Source organism: Paramisgurnus dabryanus, chromosome 23 (assembly GCF_030506205.2).
Source record: "Paramisgurnus dabryanus chromosome 23, PD_genome_1.1, whole genome shotgun sequence".
Classification (NCBI taxonomy): Eukaryota; Metazoa; Chordata; class Actinopteri; order Cypriniformes; family Cobitidae; genus Paramisgurnus; species Paramisgurnus dabryanus.
In genome coordinates this window covers 7,303,115-7,325,442 of record NC_133359.1, presented here as the reverse complement: position 1 = coordinate 7,325,442, position 22,328 = coordinate 7,303,115, and the positions used below count along the sequence as shown (strand labels likewise).

The 22,328-nt window shown below is 35.5% G+C and overlaps 1 protein-coding gene across 3 annotated transcripts in view; it reads left to right on the top strand.

Moving 5' to 3' along the window:
• tmem266 (transmembrane protein 266) overlaps positions 1 to 22,248 on the top strand; it is a 64,519-nt gene extending 42,271 nt beyond the window's left edge. For 2 of the 3 annotated variants that reach the window (XM_065292111.2, XM_065292110.2), the window contains 8 exons: positions 3,637 to 3,791; positions 4,781 to 4,854; positions 7,766 to 7,822; positions 8,182 to 8,320; positions 13,403 to 13,518; positions 16,543 to 16,735; positions 19,778 to 19,840; positions 20,311 to 22,248. In XM_065292111.2, the coding sequence (XP_065148183.1) occupies positions 3,637 to 3,791; positions 4,781 to 4,854; positions 7,766 to 7,822; positions 8,182 to 8,320; positions 13,403 to 13,518; positions 16,543 to 16,735; positions 19,778 to 19,840; positions 20,311 to 20,948 (1,435 nt within the window). In that variant the 3' untranslated portion in view covers positions 20,949 to 22,248. Of the gene's footprint in view, positions 1 to 3,636; positions 3,792 to 4,780; positions 4,855 to 4,922; positions 6,318 to 7,765; positions 7,823 to 8,181; positions 8,321 to 13,402; positions 13,519 to 16,542; positions 16,736 to 19,777; positions 19,841 to 20,310 lie in introns of those variants that run through there. The other variant, XM_065292112.2, reaches the window with a different exon arrangement.
• Positions 22,249 to 22,328: the final 80 nt, after the last annotated feature.

Here is a 22,328-nt window from a genome sequence, read left to right as displayed (position 1 = left end):
CTGGTCTGATAGATTCATCATAAATGTTCTTACACAAAGTTGTAGGTAAAGATGCTGTAGAAATGTTATCAATTATTCATATTTACATAGAATTTAATATTAAACTGATCCTGTCAAAATGACTGGCAGTATCCGGATAAGCAGTGTGTTATCAGTTTTTAGGGTTGTGTATATATATATATATATATATATATATATAATTAACTTTTTTCTTAAAAGTATTCATGTATATGTGTATTTCTATATACATAATAATTACACACTATACACACACAAATCTATTATGCAAACACAAACTTTTATTTTGTATGCGATTTATCTTTTTTTAATATGGTCACAAATAAAATAAAACATACACCCAATTTTGAAGAACAGGAAAAGCATTAAATGGAAAAAAATGACATTGCAATATGTGCCGAACTGAGCTCAGGGTTGTCAGGACATCAGAGGTCTTGCAGTATAGTTACAAAATGCTAAGGTGTTATTATTAGACACCAACCACACAGATTCCATGTCTGATCTGTCCTTCCCGCTCGTATCACACAAGGGCGAAGCCCAAAGCAAGCAAATATAGTCCATCTGATCAAATGAAGGCTCGGTCATGCTGTTAAGCAATCATCTTTTTGGCCACGTCTGATAAGTGGAGTCTGTAGCCACCAGATGGTCTGTGTGTACATTTCTGTACGTATGTACCTATGTGTGTGTGGATGCCACAGGATGAGGTTAGTCTGGCCACGATGATCAATCTTTCGCACGCTGCCAAAATCTAAATCCGCTCCCAAGAGCAGGAACCCGGGACGCACAGCACAGGCTTGGAGACCAGGTTGGAAAATACTGCGCAAATGATGGAACTGGAAAATTTTGATATACGACAATTAATCTTGTTTATTTGGTTCAGCAGACGGAGTATGGAGTGGATTTTTTTGGATTTCTGATGTTTACTTCGGAATAGTCAAAACCTGGAAATTTTACCATATACTCAGAAAAAATTGGTAACCTTTAAAAAGGTCCTGTTTGTACCATTTAGCTAAGGATGTATATACAAAATATGTATATATTTGGTACAAATTTGGACCTTTGAGGTACTAATGTGCACTCTTTAGGTACAATCTGTTTGACGGATTTGTATCTTTCTTAAGAGAGTGTATAATGTTCAATATTATATATTTTTTATCAGTTGTATGTAAAAGAGTATGCAATATACAACAATAAATGCTTCAAACTGACGTATATATTATATGTATAGCGAGAGAGAGAAAAAGGAAGAGAGAGGTAGTGAATGATAGGAATACAGGAAAAGCAGCAGGGATCACAGCCCCTCAACAAGGCAATTCAATTAGTCAGCTTTTAGAAGACAGAGGAAAAGGGAGATAGTGAGAAAATGTGATTAATCACAAGGAGTCACATTCACAAGACTCCACTGAAAGGTTTACTGCCTTACACAATTCAAAAAACACAATTCAACTCAAGGCTCAAGTGTAGTCTACACATTTCATCAATCACAAGTGGAAAAGGCTGCCAAATGTGACACAGTTTGTCTATAGTACAGTATTGCTGCACTTCAGTGGACATACATTTTTAAGTTTAACCACTTAAACTCTGCGGACCCGCCTGCAGGTCCAAAACTACATCATAAAAAATTATATAATAAAATATATAAGTTGTGGAGCACAAAGTTTTCCGTAAAATAAGACTTTATTTACTCTGTTATGTGGGTAGATGGGTCTTTTAAATTCAGACATGCACAATTTAGCAAACATCCACTAAATTAAATGGCTGTAAAAATGTATCAGATTAATATTACATTGTTTGCATAAATATGTTAATCAATTTCAGTCCTGATCTTTACAAAAACTATGATTTTAACTCTTTCATTGTCAAGTTTTTAAGTGATGTCACTGATTAAGGGGGAAAAACACAAAATGGTGATCAGCAGTAAAAAATGACTAATCTTATCTGTTTGCAAAAGGTAACACCAACAATCAAAAATGCATAATAATAAGGTGTCATGGCTCGGCAATCCAAAAAATGTTGCTATAATGGAAGTCAATGGGGCAAAAACAGCCACGAACCACAACTGAGGGAGAAAAAAATCAAATCTGATGCTGCACAAAAACAAAAAAATGCATCAAAGCTAATGTTTTTACTAATCTTTGACATGCCGAATACGGTGAAAAAGGTTTTTAAAAATCTAGTCCACAATCACTTTTTATATAAGAAAATCTGTCATTTTGTTATTTTCCCAAATCAGTGCCATCAATTATAAACTGAGGTTGATTAACAGATCTATGCAAAATAAATGTGTATATATATATATATATATATATATATATATATATATATATATATATAATATATATAATTAATTTAGTGGACGTTTTCATCCCACGGTTTTTGAAAAATTTCAAAGCATTTCTTAAAATATGTGTTAATATAAGATGTCACCAAAAATCTTTCCATTTGCTGAAACACAGAGAAAGTTGGGGCCAAATTAAGACTCAAAAAACCCCACAGTGGATGAAAACATCCCCACCAACACATAAGGGTGAAATAAGCCATTTCAACTTTTTTGACTAGACTAGTGAGGAGTTGGTATGAATTAAAAAAAGTTAAATGGGCTTATGTTATTACTAAGTTATTACTTTATTTTTATAATTTATAATCTAACTCTTCTAAAGTTTAAATGACTTACAGTATTAATTCAAGTAGTTTAATCTTACACATTTAAGTGCACCAAGGAATTTTTACAGTATACTAATACTTTTCTTTAAAAGTATGCATTGTTTTAAGAAAGTATATTTGAGTACATAGCAAAGGAGTGTGCAAGTACTGCGACATACTAGCCCGTAACTAATGTGACTGCCTAGATAACTTGGTTAACAGTCACAAGCAAACGTCTCCTGCTTGCATTTCAGCCTTTTTTCATCCGTTATTTCTCATGTTTACTACATACTTAATTGATTTTTTTCAGTAAAGCATTACTAATTTGATTTATTTATTCAGTATAACATCACTCCTCAATACAAAACATAGGTGTGAAAAATATCCATGTGAAATTTTCTCTAGAAACAGCAGAACATCATACTTTTAGGATACTATTTGCAACATGATTTGAGATTCACTAAATGTAATTTTAAATACTCATTAGGAGAGAATATATGCGAATTGGGACGAATATATGCAGGGTTGGGTCAAATATAAAAATGTTCTGAATGAATTTAACCCAACATCTGGGTTCATCCCTTTTTGACCAATCCATGGATTAGAATGGATTAGACTTTCATTTCCGTGTTAGCCGTGGACAAAGATCGCCGAAAGCAGAAGTTCTACGTATCAGCGTGAAAATCCCCTATTGTTTACAAATCCGGAAAAAATAGTACAAACCAATAGTTAAAGTGACATCCTAACCCAAACCCCAAATCTAACCCCAAACCCAAGCGACAATGGTTTAAAAATAGGAGTAACCAATACGTGAAACTGACACGGAAAAGAAAGTCTGTGGTACGGACACGGAAAAATGCCGAGATCCGTGACAATGACACAGATAAATGTGCAAAATATCCGTGACTTTGTGAGGTCATGTTGGATAATACCATAATCGCTTTCTCATCCTTTTGTCAATCATTTTATCCACAGGTCTAATTGGCTGAAGCCGTGCTGTGGGAGGAGAGCAGCGCTGTGGCAGGTGTGTTTGTTGAGCGCAGGCTTTAACTGTTTCCTAGTGGCCTGTGTCATCCTAGTGGTGCTTTTACTGACTCTGGAACTGCTCATCGATACAAAGCTTCTACAATGTGAGTACTGTAAAAGGTTTCTTTTTTTTTGGGAGCTGATCCCAGACCTCTGGGCAAAATATCAAGCTGAAAACATAACAGTTTTATAGCTTATAAACCCTGTAAGAACTATATCTAGGATATGATTTAGTGATCTGAGTGTTCCTGTAGCTCAAATGATAGAGCAATTGCTTTAGCAGTGCAAATTTTATTCCCAATGTAAAAAAAAGATTTGTTGGTTCAACTTAAAAAAGTAAGTTGCCTGGTTGCCTTAAAATTTTGAGAAAAAAAATAGAAAAATATTACTTAAATAAAAAAGTTGTGTAAAAATTGTTGTGTCAACTAATATTTTTTAAGTTAAATTAATTCAGAAGTTTACAGCAAACAGGTAACTTTTTTTTTTAAGTTGACACAACTTTTTTTGACAGTAAGGGAACGCAATTTATTATATATAGATTGAAAGCACTGTAAAAGTCACTTTGGATAAAAGCATCTGCCAAATGCATAAATGTAAAAATATAGACTTGTGAATGCAGTATATAAGCTCCTTCACTTCGCTGTACGATCTCAATAGACTTTACTCTTTATAAACATGTTGTGAGTGATATTTACTCAGCTGACATTTGCCCGAATATTTTCATTTCTCACGAGAGCCTGTTGTAAATCCAAACAGAAATGCCCATTCGTTTTACGCAGTAGAGGATGCTGTTCTGAACTGTGATCGATGGCTAAAGCATACTGTATATCAGCCCGTATCTCCATGTCCTCTGGATGTGAGTGTAGACAGCAGGACAGCCACCAGCCAGCAAGATTAATGTATTATGGGGTTGAGGAAGATGAATGGAGTGTTGGGCAGATCAGTGATCAGTACAAACTAAGACATATGGGCTGAGAGATGGGCGGCGCTGAATGCAAGAGATTTTGTGCCCCATAGCGGAGCAGATGAATAGACAGACAGAGATTTGGATGTGAAACTAACCAACGCCATCTCTTGTGTTTTGTATTCGCAGTTAATAATGCATTCCAGTTCGCCTGTATCATTCACTGGATCAGCCTGGTCATCCTGTCTGTGTTCTTTACTGAGGTGAGCACAAAACATTTACTTATGTGTACTTCTCTAAACAATTTTCATTGTGACACACACTCCGCACACTATTTATATTTCGGAAAGGCAAAATATAGTTCATAAGTATGCAGACATGGAAACTTTCCATGGGAATTAACGGGAATATATGAGAATTAATGGGAATAAACTGGGAATTTAAAAAAATACAAAGTTGCCTATAACAGGAAATACATTTTCCTAAATTTCCAAATAATTCCCATAAAATTCCCATGAAGTTTTCTGGTGATCCTGTCTGATTTCTTTACTAAGGTGAGCACAAAACATTTACTTATGTGTATGTCTCTGACACACACTCCGCACACTATTTATATTTCGGAAAGGCATAATATAGTTCATAAGTATGCAGAGACATGGAAACTTGCCATGGGAATTAATGGGAATATATGAGAATTAATGGGAATAAACTAGGAATTTAAAAAAATACACAGTTGCCTATAACAGGAAATATATTTTCGTAAATTTCCAAATAATTCTCATAAAATTCCAATGAAGTTTTCTGGTGATCCGGTCTGTTTTCTTTACTAAGGTGAGCACAAAACATTTACTTGTGTTGGATGTCTCTGTACAATTTTCATTGTGACACACACTCCGCACACTATTTATATTTCGGAAAGGCATAATATAGTTCATAAGTATGCAGAGACATGGTAACTTTCCATGGGAATTAATGGGAATATATGAGAATTAATGGGAATAAACTGGGAATTAAAAAAAATACACAGTTGCCTATAACAGGAAATATATTTTCGTAAATTTCCAAAAAATTCTCATAAAATTCCCATTAAGTTTCCTGGTCATCCTGTCTGTGTTCTTTACTGAGGTGAGGACAAAACATTTACTTATGTGTATGTCTCTGACACACACTCCGCACACTATGTATTTTTCGGAAAGGCTTGATATAGTCCATAAGTATGCAGACATGGAAACTTTCCATGGGAATTAACGGGAATATATGAGAATTAACAAGAATTAATGGGAATAAACTGGGAATTTAAAAAATACACAGTTGCCTATAACAGGAAATACATTTTCCTAAATTTCCAAAAAATTCCCATAAAATTCCCATTAAGTTTTCTGGTCATCCTGTCTGTGTTCTTTAGGTGAGCACAAAACATTTACTTGTGTTGGATGTCTCTGTACATTTTTCATTGTGACACACACTCCGCACACTATTTATATTTCGGAAAGGCATAATATAGTTCATAAGTATGCTGACATGGAAACTTTCCATGGGAATTAACGGGAATATATGAGAATTAACGGGAATATATGAGAATTAACAAGAATTAATGGGAATAAACTGGGAATTTAAAAAATACACAGTTGCTTATAACAGGAAATACATTTTCCTAAATTTCCAAGTACTTCCCATAAAATTCCCATTAAGTTTCCTGGTCATCCTGTCTGTGTTCTTTACTGAGGTGAGCACAAAACATTTACTTATAGGTATGTCTCTGTACAATTTTCATTGTGACACACACTCCGCACACTATTTATATTTCGGAAAGGCATAATATAGTTCATAAGTATGCAGACATGAAAACTTTCCATGGAAATTAACGGGGATATATGGGAATTAATGGGAATATATGAGAATTAACGGGAATATATGAGAATTAATGGGAATAAACTTGGAATTTAAAAAATACACAGTTGCCTAAAACAGGAAATAAATTTTCCTTAATTTCCACATAATTCCTGTTAAGTTTCCAATTTGGAATATTTCCAAAATTCCCCAAATCAAGTTCCCATGGAAAGTTTCCAGAAATTTTAAAGAGATTTACCGGAAACTTTCCGTTCCTTTGCAACCCTACATGCAAACTTTCTAAAATTTTCAAACAGTCTCTGCCCTGTCCAAATGAGATATATGACATACTCAATGCTCATGGCCCCATGACTCACCTGAAAAATCACATTTACTGAGTTTACTTATACGTATAATTTACTGGCATTTACGAAGGCTTGCTAGAAATAGCAACTCTTTTATTCTATCAGTTGTGTTATTGCCCCTTACCTTGACATTTATTAATATAAAGACATACAAATGATGTTGCCACAATAAAAAGTTTGGAACGATTTGATACAAGATCTCGTCTGACTGTTTATGCTGTAGGGTGTTTTAAATGAACCTGAGAAAAAACAGTTCACGTAATGCTGTTACTGTACTTCAACCCACTGTGTGTGCGTGGATGTGTATGTGCATGTGCGTGTGAGGCGTATTGATTCCCATTTCCTCAGATCCAGTTGCATTTGTCTCTGGCTCTTTTAAGGCAGACTTGCATTTATTTCCTTCATCTTGTCAATAAAAGCCGGGAGGCATTAAGGCCTGAAATTTTTAGGTCTGGTCACATGTTTAAGTTCGAGAGAGGGAGAGTAAACTATCATGTGCTACCTGAGTCAGCAGTCACTAAAGCACTCCATCTCCTTCGATGAGATCTCGCCTGCTCATGAGTTTATGAATGCATATTGGAGGTCACTGATAAATTATGAGCTTCATTCTGAGAAGAGATGAAAGAAAGAAATGATTCGGGGTTGGAAATGGGCTTTGCAGAGATGCTGGGGTTATTTCACTGCCAAATGGAGGTGAATTCTGTTGCCGGCGCATCTCGATATCACTTAGGTTTTGAATTACCCTACGTACACATTTTCTCCGCAAACTCATTATTTGCACCTGCGCTTCGTGAGTCTCTTGAAAAGTAATGTTCGCCTGTGTTTTTTTTAAAAGATTTCTTCTGCCTGAATTTACGTAGCAAATGATTTCTCAGAATGCAACCAAAAAAAATATTTTTGATTTAGCTTCTTTATTCTTCGCTTTCTTTTCACTCATATGCTGTCTTTCTGCATCTTTTGTCCTGTCTTTCTCTGCTAGACTGTCTTTAGGATTGTGGTGCTCGGGATATGGGATTATATAGAGAACAAAGTTGAGGTAAGCTCCCCGGGGTCCCATTAGTATGGGGGGAAACAGAGAAGAGGCGAGCCCTTGAAACTTAATGAAGGATGAGTCTCTCGCTCTGGCACAGCATCACACTCGCAATGTCACAATGTTGCCTGGGCATGAGAGGGTCCAGCTAGATTATGATTGACTATTCAGCACACTCATTTGCATAGATAGATAGATAGATAGATAGATAGATAGATAGATAGATAGATAGATAGATAGATAGATAGATAGATAGATAGATAGATAGATAGATAGATAGATAGATAGATAGATAGATAGATAGATAGATAGATAGATAGATGTATAACTAATGTATTTAGTTATTTGTGTTGTCTATCATTTAGGTATTTGATGGTGCTGTAATTGTACTCTCTCTGGCCCCAATGGTGGCCTCAACCGTGGCAAACGGCCCCAGCAGCCCCTGGGACGCCATCAGCCTCATCATCACCCTTCGCATCTGGAGAGTCAAGAGAATCATTGATGGTAAGAATCGACTGATGACACATCCTGCTGTGACATCACTCCATTTAAGTGACAATGCTGAGATCAATGTAATGCAATATTGCACATTATAAATTTAGAAAACATAATAGTTTTTGTTTTGCTATAAGACATTGTCTGCCCAATGTTGGGTTTTGAAGATTTTCAATTGAAACGGAATGTCTGCCGGACGTTAGAGCTTGACGTAAGTCTGGCGTTGGTTTTTGGTGTCAACCCGACGTTATAGCTTGACATCAGGCCAACATTGATAAGCTTTATGTAAATCCCGCAAATTACAGCTTGTTTTTTGACGACAGCTCAACATAACAGCTTGACGTAAGGCTGATGTTGGTTTTTGACGCAAACCAATGTCAAAAAAAAAAACTATAAAAAAAACTTTTATTTTTCAGAAGTTTCATAACTTTAGAGATTTCATGGAGAACTCAGTTGTGTTTTGTTAAAGTATTAACTTAAAACAATATTGGTTAGGAGAAATAAAATGATAAAATTGTAACAAAATGCATTAAGGGTATTGAGCTTTATTATTGGGGGTATTGTTGGGGTGGTGATGGCGCAGTGGATAAGACACACGCCTTTGGTGTGAGAGACTTGGGTTCGAATCCACTGTGACACACCATTGTGTCCCTGAGCAAGACCCTTAACCCCTAGTTGCTCCAGAGGCGTGCGACCTCTGACATATATAGCAATTGTAAGTCGCTTTGGATAAAAGCATCATCTAAATGAATAAGTAAGCTTAAAAATTTAAGGGAACACAAGACGTTTTTAAGATGTAAAATAAATCTTTGGTGTCCCCAGAGTACGTATGTGAAGTTGTAGCTCAAAATATCATATCGATAATTTATTATAGCATGTTAAAAATGCCACTTTGTAGGTGTGAGCAAAAATTATTGTTTAGTTCAGATTAAGAGGCGGTATTAGCCCCTTCTGACATCACAAGGGGAGCCAAATTTTAATTACCTATTTTTTCACATGTCATCCAAAATGTTGATGTCTTTCTTTGTTCAGTCGAGAAGAAATTATGTTTTTTGAGAAAAACATTGCAGGATTTTTCTCATTTTAATGTACTCTAATGGAACCCAACACTTAACACTTAACTCAACACTTAACAGTTTTTTTCAACAGAGTTTCAAAGGACTCTAAACGATCCCAAATGAGGCATAAGGGTCTTATCTTGCGAAACAATTGTAATTTTTGACAAGAAAAATCAAAAATATGCACTTTTAAACCACAACTTCTAATCTATATCCAGTCCTGTGATGCGCTAGTGCGACCTCACGCAATACGTCATCACGTCAAGAGGTCACGGATGACGTATGCGAAACTACACCTCAGTGTTTACAAGTGTGGAAAAAAGAGGACCGTTCCGACATTGTTGTATGTCGAATGATACAAATAAATGTCTTTGTGTCAGTTTATTGTTTAAAATGGTCCGCAAATGTGTGTTTCATATATGTAACACGTGACCTTTCAACGTCACTACGCAATTACGTGAGGTTGCTCTGGCGCTTAACAGGAACAGAGATAGACTAGAAGTTGTGGTTAAAAAGTGCATATTTAAATTTTTCTTGTCAAAAATGACAATCGTTTCACTAGATAAGACCCTTATGGCTCATTTGGGAACGTTTAGAGTCCTTTGAAACTCTGTTAAAAAACTGTCAAGTGTTGAGTTAAGTATTAAGTGTTGGGGTCCATTAAAGTCCATTAAAATAAGAAAACTCCTGGAATGTTTTCCCTTAAAAAAACATAATCTTTTGTCGACTGAATAAAGAAAGACAGAATTTTGGTTGACATGGTGGTGAGTAAATTATCTGCATTTTTTTTTTTTTTTTAGAAAATGGACTAATCCTTTAAACGTCAAAAGTCAGATTTTCATCATATGTCCCCTTTAATGTAGACTGTATAACTAAATTATATCTAGATTTGGTTCAATTTGAGGACAAATGTTTTAGTTCATATTGAATTTTTCAATAATATAAACATTTGATTGCAGACTTGCCAAATCTGAGCTCAGTTTGTGACATTGTCGAGACGTTTGTGAGATTTCTGGATATTTCTTTTTCAGGAGAAATATAAAATAATTAATAAAAAATGTAATATAACAAAGAAATCTGTCATTTTTTTTCTTATGGGTACATGCACACACAGAGATACTTTCATTATTGCTGTCAGTGTTAAAATTCAGATTGATTTAGATCTCTTTTGTCGGTGCTGAGAGAGGCATAATGTACGTAATGACTTAGCACAGGTTCTGTTTATGCAAGTGTATCCGTGGTCGATGTCTGAGCAGGTCACCCTCATTTTCACTGTACATCATCGAGTCCTTCAGACCAGCACTGCCAGCCTGTTTGCCAGCCAGACTGCTGATGACGATAAACATGAGGACAGTACCAACACTATATCTGCATTTATACTGCACCCTGCCAGGACAGCCTGACTCTAGAGTTTGTTTTATCTTTACTTTTAGCTTGTTTTTTTTAGTTACACTGCAATAAATGACTTTCTTACTTAGTATTTTTGTCTTGTTTTAATTAGAAATATCTAAAATTCTTAAATCAAGATGCTTTTCCTTGATAAGCAAAACAACCCAAGAACATAAGTCTAGTTTTTAGACAAAAATATACAATTTAAGTGATTTTGTGCATAAAACAAGCAAAAAAAAATCGGCTAATGGGGTAAGCAAATTTTTTTCCTTTTTTTTATTTGGTGTTTAAGAAAAATTTTCAGGATTTTTTTTCTCACCCCATAAGCAGATTTATTTTTGCTTGTTTTATGCACAAAATCACTTAAATTTGATATTTTTGGTCTAAAAACTACACTTATTTTCTTGGGTCGTTTTGCTCATTAAGAAAAGGCATCTTAATTTAAGAATTTTTAGATGTTTTTACTGAAAACAAGACAAAAGTACTAAGAAAACATTTTTTGCAGTGCAAATGCATACATGTACTATATAGTGTACATTTTATTTAGCAGTAGTGCTACATTCGTAGATAATTCTGTCTTGCGTGTTTTTCCCATATCAATTTACATTCATATTGTCATGCTTATATATTCTATGCATGTCCAAGTCTATGGTTGTGTATGTGCATGCAATCATAATTGTGTATTTTTGTGTCTATGCTATGAGTTACTGTGTTCGCAAGAGCACACAGTTAGCAGAAAAACAACCAAAGCAGCTTAATACCAGTGTTACACTTTACAGGTTTAATGCAATGACAGTATAACACGCTATGTTATCTGAAGTGAGACTCTCTAATTAAAATTCATGAGTCTGTGTAACGCCACCCTGTGGTTGTTCTGTGAAAAGCGCCTGTAACCTTTGAGTAGACACAAGGGTTAAGGTGGATGTTGGAGTGGAGGGTTTGTCATAGACAAAAAAAAGAAACAGCAGATTATTCTTTAACATATACAATGTTCAGCATTTGAGCATTAAATATGGCAAGAAGAAATTTGGGAAAAGAAATATCAAAATGAGATCTCTTTAATATTGCAGTTGTTTCTCTTGGACGGCAATACAAGTAAACTGAGACCAAATGGAAACATCATCTTCATTCAGGAGTTTCTTCTCAGTCAATCTCACATGTGTCTCATCAAGAGTGTTGGAAAAGATCTATCCACATTTTATCCATAGAGATCTTTAATTGAAGTTATTCAATTAAACGTGAACTGGGAGATTTGACAATTTTTGTGAGATTGAGAATGAAATCTGAAACGTACATTAAAATGTATTATTAAATGTAATTAATAAATAACAATTAATAATTGAGTTAAATGATACATAATAAATAAATCTAATTATATGAAATAAATAAATCTAATTATATGAAATAATAAAAAATATTCTTTAAATGTGTATATTTAATAATATAATTAAATACAATCATATTGAGGGCAATAATAATTAGGGCTATTATTAAATAATAATAATAATAATAATTAGGGCTGTCAAATGATTAATCACGATTAATCGCATACAAGATAAAAGTTTGTGTTTGCATAATATATTTGTGTGTAATTATAATATATATACACAGAATTTTTTTTATTTATGTATAATGTTTTTACATTTATATATAATAAAAAATCTAAATCTAAATAAATATATATGCGTGTAAATATTTCTTAAATACATACATGCATGTGTGTGTATTTATATATACAAAATAATAACACATAGTGCACACACATATATTACGCAAAAACAAATGCGATTAATCACGATTAATCTTTTGGCAGCCCTAATAATAATAAATAATTATTGATATAAATATTCTTTAAATTAATTTAAAGACAAATCAAATAAATAATTTGAAATATAAATGATATGTAATAATTCCTGATGTACAATAAAGGTATGAATAAAGAGATGAATTGAGACAGACTGGTATTGAATGCAGGGCCCTCTTTCAGCAGATGGTGCCAGTATGAGAAGAGTTTAATTGATTGGAGAGAGTAGATGATAAGAAGGGTCATGTGGATATATGACTTTATTAAGAGTTAGCAGCAGAAAGCAATGTTCCTGCCTGCGGTCATATCTGATAAAGAGCTTTTTGCCCTTGCATGTCATTTTCATGCTTTCTACAAAAGTTGCTGTAGAAGCACCACTGTAAAAATGCTTGCTGTAGTTCTGCAGCTGGTTGCCAGTAACTTACTGTAGATTTAAATGTATGTTATTTACTGGCAACAGTTTGTTTCAAGTTAAATGAACATTAAACATTAACAAGCCTTTACAGAATAAAACTATAAAATAACAGCCTTATGCAAAGCATTCTACGAACCAGAAATCCTCATCAAACTTTTTCTGTTTTTTTCCTTTTGGTTTCCAGAATTCTTTGCATGAGGCTGATATTTTAGTTTTATTCTGTAAAGATTTTTAAACAGTGTATATATTTACACCATAGTACTTAAGTGATGACCATATTAACATAATGCTTACATGCTACACCAAGTTTAAAGAAAATGTTGGTATACCAGTAAATTTTGGTATTTGTTGTATTAAAATTTTATGTTCAAGGTAGAAAATCCATTTTATTTTCATAACCTCCTCTGTATTTTGTTTTTCTCCAGCGTATGTTCTGCAGGTGAAGGTGGAGATGGATTTGGAGATCCAACAGTATGAGAAAACTAAAGCTGTGAGGGAGGAACAGCTGGAGAGACTCACACAGATTTGTCAGGAACAGGCCGTAAGTGATCGGTTATGCCTTGTTTTAAATATAAAAAAATAACATAGGACAGGCCATGCTGTGCTAGATAAGACTTCACAGAGTGTAAGGGGGTCCTGACCCAGTGGTGGTTTTAAATGCCAGGAGCAGAGCCTTAAATTTGATGCGGGCTGCTATAGGAAGCCAGTGTAACTTGACAAAGAGAGGAGTGACGTGCTTTTTCAGCATGCTGTACTGTGTATTTCACCAGCAGAGGGCAGCACTCTAACACAGATGATCAATTATGGCTGCTCAATAAAAAACATTACCTATTAAATCATATTTTTATTTTAAGACCAGACTGTATTGGGCAATGACGTTTAATTTATTTTTTATTGATATCGACATTTTATTGACATTTTTAGGTCAGACTCTATTAGGTTTTATTGACAATCCCATTTTTCTACCCATAAAATGTATGTCACTGATGCCCACACACTGTAATGTATTTGAATTTTAGTTTCATTTCTCAACAAAAAAAAAATCATATACTATCCTCAGTATCATATTTTTAACAGTACCGAGCTCATGCATCATTTCTGATGGGGTATCTTTGGATGATGCAAGTCCTTATTCCAAAGTGAAATCTAACCCAATGTATTACATAAAACAGTCACATGATCCCCTCCGTCTGTTGTGGGTCTAGCATTCAGATAAAACACATAACCTCATCCATTCTGCCTGGCTGAGATCCAGCAATCAATGTACACTGATAATACCCACAATTTACATGCCTCAGGGTTTTCTTCTCTTTGAGATAGGGATAGAAATGTCCAAATATAGGTAACTGATCTGAGACCTGTCGATATCAACATGGTATAAGTATTGAAGTCATAAATATTGAATTGAATGTTTATTAGTCAATAACAAATATTGCTTACTTTGGGGGTTTTCACAGAAGTGTCAGGAGGTGAAAATATTAAACAAATAAATTGTTTTACCAGTTTATATTTATTTTAATAAATAAAAATAATTCCATAACTTATTATAAATAAATAAAATACATGAAAAATAAATAAATGAATTATAAATAAAATTATAAAAATGTAAATGTTTCACAAAAGTAATAATGCAATCATGAAGCCATAAGTCTCAAGTAGTTCTGATCCAAATTTCAAGTTAAAAATCACAAAAAATGAGGTTTGTGTCACACTTTTAGTGGTTTTACCAACAACGGCCACTAGGTATCCACGGTTTGCAGCATACTCTTGTCACAAATTATTAAATTACTGTCACTGCATTATTATTACTGTAAAAAGGTTTTGAAATATAAAAACTACATTCTTAGACCTTTCCAACAATATATAGTTTGTTGTGATATAGATAAATTTTTTATGGGAAATATTGAAGTAAACTTAGGTGTCCCGCTCACGGGACAGCGCCAGGGTTAAGTGATATTTTATGTAGTTTTCAGTAAAGAGATTTTTTTATAGTGTCATCAATTAGGACTAAAGCAGCTGATATCAATTAGTAATAATAGGGGGCAAGGTTTCTCTCTCAATACTGACAGATTTCAGGTGATCTCCTGGCTTTCTATGCCATTTTGCACCTTGTTCTTTTCATGTGTTCAATACTTATTCCCTGTGTCATTTCACTTTATTTGTTACGACTCAACATGTATACTTAAATGTTCTGATTTCTTTGTATGAATTAATTATTTGGCATGATGGCTGCATCTGGTGGAAATTTTGTGTCAAAAAAGCAAAACTATCTGCCAATGGGGTGAGAATAAATTTTTTTGAAATAAGATTTCTTTTTTCTTAAACACTTAATTCAAGCAAACATTTCTCACCCCATTGGCAGTTATTTTTGCTTGTTTTAAACACAAATTCACATAAATTGTATATTTTTTGCTCATCAAGAAAATACATCTTGATTTAAGAATTTTTAGATATTTCTACTGAAAACAAGGCAAAAATACTAAGTTAGAAAGTCATTTAGAAAATCTTAGTATTTTTGTTTTGTTTTCAGTAACAATATCTAAAAATTCTTAAATTAAGATGCTTTTTCTTGATGAGCAAAACCACCAAAGAAAATAAGTCTAGTTTTTAGACCAAAATATCAAATTTAATTGATTTTGTGCATAAAACAAGCAAAAAATCTGCCAATGGGGTAAGCTAATTTTTCTTAAATTTTTCTTGAGTTTAGTGTTTAAGAAAAATGTTCAAGATTTTTTTGCTTACCCCGTTGGCAGATTTTTTTTGCTTGTTTTATGCACAAAATCTCTTAAATTTGATATTTTTGGTCTAAAAACTAAACGTATTTTCTTGGGTCATTTTGCTCATCAAGAAAAAGCATCTTAATTTAAGAATGTTTAGATATTTTTACTGAAAAATATCTTGAGTTAATAATTTTTAGCTATTTCTACTGAAAACAAGAAAAAAACCTAAGTAAGAAAGTCATTTTTTGCAGTGTATTTTCTTGATGGGAAAAATGACCTAAGAAAATAAGTCTAGTTTTTAGACAAAAAATATATAATTTAAATGAATGTGTGCTTTAAACAAGCAAAAATATCTGCCAATGGGATGAGAAAAAATTCTTGAAATAAGTTTTCTTTTTTCTTAAACACTAAATTCAAGAAACATTTTCTTACCCCACTGGCAGATATCTTTGCTTGTTTTAAGCACAAATTCACATAAATTGTTCTTAGGTCATTTTGCTCATCAAGAAAATACATCTTGATTTAAGAATTTTTAGATATTTGTACTGAAAACAAGACAAAAATACTAAGAAAGAAAGTCAGCAAGAAAACATGTCAGGCGCACTTAGAGGGTTTTGCATCTGAACTCTTAAGTTGTTAACATGACCTAACAATAAGCAATATTTTTTACAGAATTTATAAATCTTAGTTAATATTTGTTAAAAAAAATAAAATTGTTCATGCATGTTAGTTCAATGTGCATTAGCATTAACAGTTGGTTTTTTTTTCTCGACCAGATCAGCCTTGACAGTACATCAGACCGTATATCACTGTTCATGTGCATCTGACTGTTTTATCTCTTTCAGTTTGAGATCAGACAGTTGAGGGCTCACCTTGCACAGCAGGATTTGGATCTGGCCGCTGAACGGGAGGCCGCCATGCAGATGCACCATGTGTGGGGAAAGCAAAGCAGCACTTTTCAGGAAATAGATGGCCTGGGACCCGCTGGATCTGACACTGAGTGCAGGGCGAATGCCAGAGAACCCAGACCACCTCCAGGTACTCTATCCTATCCTACATTCAGTCTATTTTATCATTTATGGTTTAAATATCATAAAACACATGTAAAAAAAGATAAAAACATTTATTGAAAGCAAAGCTCCTCCACACAGACAACAATGTCCCCCATCAGTCCTGTGACAATAGAAGCAGGATAAATCATATGATATCCCATTATAACAGAGCGCTGTAATGTCTCTGCATCATGTCAGGTCACATCGGGATCTGTTTGGCAGCTGTTATACACACACAGACACACAGGCAGCTCTGTGCATTGGGCTTTGTTTCTTCAGAAAGAGTATTCAACTATGGCACAAACATCTGTTCCTTTAACCTGAAAAAAACCCACAATGGTCGTCCTGCAAGCCACACTTCATCCCCCAAAGGATTGTGGGAAATATGGGCACCAGGAGCCAGCCCGTGGCTTTTTCTTCTTCTGAGTGGCACACAAACAAAAAAGCTGTCAAACGAAAGCCAGACCCCTGGAGACGGCACAGAGAAAACATGAAGTGATGGTTGCCCGAAGGCTCGTATCTTAGCAAACATTTTTTATATTTGGCGCCGCTAAGACACTTATAAGAAGGGAGTTAGATGAGTTTAAAGACAAAGACAAAAAAAACATACTGTAGGGCCTGTTGAGTGACCTAATTTTTGCCGTTTGAAGTTGTGGTCTTTTATCTCCGCTGTGGTTCAGATGAAAATTTATTGCGCTCAGCGACCACAAAGAGATACAGCGTGACATGATCATATTGAATCATCCCTCTGGATATCTGCTTAGTTTCAGGGATTTCTGAAATGCTGGACAGAGACACTAAAAAAAAATAAAGTTTATGACAGTTTATTACAGTTTTGACAGATTGTAACATTCTCAGTTTGCACAACAAGGAAGACGGTCAGGACACAAGGAGGAAAGAACACAAGTTATTCAGTCTGGCAGTAAATCGACCAATATCGCCTCTGTATGGTTACCATAGTAAATACATCATAAAATGTATTTGTTATCTGGAGGGTCTGTTTCTGTTTGAACCCTTAAAATGACTTTTGTTTATGTGACGTGACATACAGCAGGGTTTCTCAAACCGGGTTCGCAAACCTCTGACGGTTCAAGGGGGAATAGGCTTTATGCCCAGCTGCACTACTTCCTGAACTTCAGCCAGCTCCTTGTTTCCTGTCTGCCTTTATTGGACAAACTGATTAATCCAGGTGTGTCTGATTATTGTTGTTGTGACTACTGAGGTCAGGCACACCTGGATTAATCAGTTTGTCCAATAATGGCAGATAGGAAACAAGGAGCTGGCTCAAGTTCAGGAAGTAGTGCAGCTGGGCATAAAGCCTATTGCAGGAAGTTTGTGAGTTGATGAAAGATTACAGTTAAATCATTAAATGTAAATAAATCATTTTAAAATTAAAAATTAAACACTTACTTACACAAAATATAAATTTAATTAGTTTAATCTGAATGTCATGTGACTATTTCACAACTCTATATCAGAAAACTGAGGAGCTCATGCAAAATGGACAGATACGTGTTATGTACCAATAAAAAAAAATGACTGAATGAAGGTTATATAGGTGAATAACTGTGTAAAATACTATTGATAAAAACTTTAAAACGAATGAAAAAAAATTGAAATTAAACATCCAACTTTGCTATTAAATTATTTAAAGATTTACTTAAAATCTCATTGGAGGCCATTTAGGTCAAAGGGTTTGGCTGACAAAAAAGTTTGAAAACCGCTGTCATACAATATTAAATCACATTTTCCTTTGATTTTACGTCGATTACCTGCACTACAAAAATGACTTTCTTACTTAGTATTTTTGTCTTGATTTTAGAGAAATATTTAAAAATTCTTAAATTAAGAAGTATTATCTTGATCAGCAAAATGACCTAAGGAGATAAGTCTAGTTTTAGACAAAAAACATCAAATTTAAGTGAATTTGTGCTTAAAACGAGCAAAAAACTCTGCCAAAGGCATAAGATAAATCTTGAACTTTTTTCTCAAACACTTAATTCAAGAAATATTTTCTTAGCCCATTGGCAGATTCTTTTTTTTTTTTTTTTGCTTGTTTTAACCACAATTTTTTTGCCTGAAAACTAGACTTATTTTCTTAGGTCATTTTGCTCATCAAAAAATACATCTTAATTTAAGAATTTTTAGATAAATTTGTACTAAAAACCAAAAACAAATTCGTAGTATTTTTGTCTTGTTTTCAGTAAAAATATAAAAAATTCTTAAATTAAGATGCTTTTTCTTGATGAGCAAAACGACCCAAGAAAATAAGTCTAGTTTTTATACCAAAAATATTAAACTTAAGTGATTTTGTGCATAAAACATCTGCCAATGGGGTAAGCAAAAAAATCTTGAACATTTTTCTTAAACACTAAATTCCAAAAAAAAAAAAATTAATGCACAAAATCACTTAAATTTGATATTTTTTATCTAAAAACTAGACTTATTTTCTTGGGTTGTTTTGCTTAAGAAAAAGCATCTTAATTTTTAAAATTATTTGATATTTTTACTGAAAACAAGATTAAAAAACTAAGTAAGAAGATCATTTTTTGCAGTGTTGAAAGGGTAAAGCCCCCTACACACCCTTCTGGATAAAGTAAAAGTGTGTGTGGTTGTGTTCATCCTCATGTGTTATTTATTCAGCTGTGATTGTCTTAGTGCCGTTTTAAGTCGCCTGCCCATCTCCTCTGGAGCCTTAGTTTGATAAATATTTCAGACAGTAAAAATGCATGTAAAAAGGTGCCGTGAGCTGGGTCTCGTCTCCTGAGGATGCCACGCAAATCAACCCAATGACCCACTACACCATTTACAGACTCGAACCACCACACAGCTTCTTTTTGGGTCAGGGGGCAAAATGCAAACACAAAGCGGATATTGGTGGTTATAGAAAGTTATGCTGTATTAAAAAGCTATATGGTAATGCATCGCTTGCACTGAATATTGGGTTATAGCAATACTGTACTGGGGCATTAGATCACATGACCACTGCTGGTGTTGTGATCGAAATACATTTGTTTGTTTTTTTCAGAGAGTGTCGTTCAGGATGATATGAACAATTACATCAGCCAGTATTACAGTGAGCCAAGTAGCGGTAAGTGAAATATAATAGAGATTTGTAATATATGTATATGTAGTGCATGTGTACATGTGTTCAAATTAATCGTGGACTGATAAAAACTTAAAGGTGCAATGTGGGACTTTTAGCGGCATCTAGCGGTGATACTGAATTGCAACCAACGGCTCATTCAAGAGCTCACATCTCCTTTTTGAAATGCATAGTGAAGCTACATTAGCCGCTACAGGACAAACACGTCATCTTCTGAGACAATGTAGAGACAAAACGCGCTCTATAAAAGAGTTTGTACATTTAGGGCTACTATAGAAACATGGCGGCGCAAAATGGTGACTTTAATGTAGGGGGACCCACGGTGTATGTTTTTGCAGTGCACTACTACTTATTATTTATCATCCAACTGATCGGTCTGGGAAAAATATTGATACTAAATAGTATTTAGCATTATCTACTTGCTAACGTGATCTTTTTTGCCATTACACATTCAGACATCGGAGTACCCGACCCCGGTGCACGCGTCATTACGACAGCAGCCATCGACGTCCACCTTCCCACCAACCCCAACCAGCTGCCGCCTTCCCTCGTCAGTGCGGACGGCCCGGGCAGCGGCCAAGAACGCACAGTTAGCGAAGCGTCCAGCACGACCATGTCCCGGTCCAGCTGCAGCTTCACGGCCCGGCAGCACAGCGTCAGCAGCCACACCTTGGGCTCCACCACTGACTGCAGCTCTACCGTACGAGAGGCCTCAACCTCCGACTACAGCGCCCAACACTGCTGCCCTCCTCCATACTGCAGCCCGTTGGCCCTGGGGATGCAACCCGGAGTTCACGACCCCAGCGCAGTGGTCAAAGAGCTGCTGTCCTCCTTGTCCGAGGACTCCTGCCTGGCACAGAAAGGCAGGGTAGACCCGGTCAACCTCAAGTTGCCCAGTCCGGCGGGGTCAGTGAAGGCCAGCCCAGAACTGGAGCATAGGATGAACCTATACAACAAGAGGAACCAGGAACGTCTGGGCGTATTCCAGACCAAGCCACTCATTCACCTGCAGGGGACCGAGCCATCGCTGGAGGAGAAGTACAGGCTAATGGAGGGCACCGATACGTCACTGAGCCATATACCAGACACATAGAGCATGAGTGTGGGACAGTGACCGCCAACACCAGCTGAAGCAGGATCTCTTTCTCTCTATCAATTGCTTTTTCATTGGCCGTGTCCAAAACCTGACAAGTAGTGTCACCTTGGGCAGTTTCCAAAAGTAGACAGGCATCAAGTCACATCCATTGGGTGAATAAATATCCAGACAGCAGACGACTCCGGACCAGATTTGCGCCAAAGTCGGCAGCTCCGGTGATTACCGCTTCAACTAACAAAATGAGTTGTTTTGACACATGGTTGGACTGACCAGGATTTGGACAAACACAACAGCAAACAACTCCGCACGAGATCTGCACCGTAGCCGCTGACTTCGGCGCAGATTTGGCCCAGAGTTGTTTTGCCGTCTGGGGAGGTACCTTCATCAATGCTGTCTGTTAAGTAACAGCAGCATTTTGGTTTTGGACACAGCCAATCTGTCTCTCTCTCTCGTCTCAGAAGGCACTACTAACACACACTCTCCAGGTTTCATGCTGTCAGAAAGGGGCACAGGAAGTGACATACAGGGTAGCACCCTCTGCTACCTGCCCCATGCATTGTTTCTCCTTACAAGTGCACATTTCTCTCCAAATCTGCAAGAGCACTTGAACTGTCACTCCTGCCAAAATTGCACAACCTTCCTAGGAGTCAGGGAGAGGTACTTCGGGAGCCATCATCGGAAGATTCTTCAGGAATTTCAGTGTGTGCGTGTTGGGCGTGTATGAAACCAGCGTAGACACACTTAATTTTTTGGGACCGTAGACGGCAGTGTTGCTGGAGGACTTGTGTGTTTTCATTCAGGGCGGCGTGGGAGGGTGTGGTTTTGTTTTCTTTGCAGTTTATATTCGTCGATTTGTTTATTTGTACGAAATGTAACTGACACACAATGTACAGTCCTTCTCCCCCCCCAATGCTGCAGGGTTTTACATTTGATCCACGTTCAAATGTGTGAAGCTGTGTGACTCAGCCAAATTTCTTACCTTTGCCTTTCTTACATTACTTATGCCGATGTTTGTATTCGAATTCTATGCGAGAAAAAAGTGCTAAACTCAAGTATTTTTAAAACGCGAAAAGCGACAGGCGAACATTTCAGGTATACAGTATTAGAAGATTTTTATGAGAAATTACAGTTAGAATGTTGTCATACATACCCCCTAACACCCCCATCCCAATCGCATGAGCCTTTGAAAAGATCTATCTGCTTTCTGACTGAGGCAAACTAATCCTGTGTTATTAATGAGTGATTTTATAAACTGATGATGGAGATTGTCAAGCAATTAAAAAGTTGGTTGATCAAATATACAGCTTCATTTTTAACATGTGTTTCATACGGGTAGTTAATAGCATACTATTGTACTAGGATGTAGTATGTGCATTT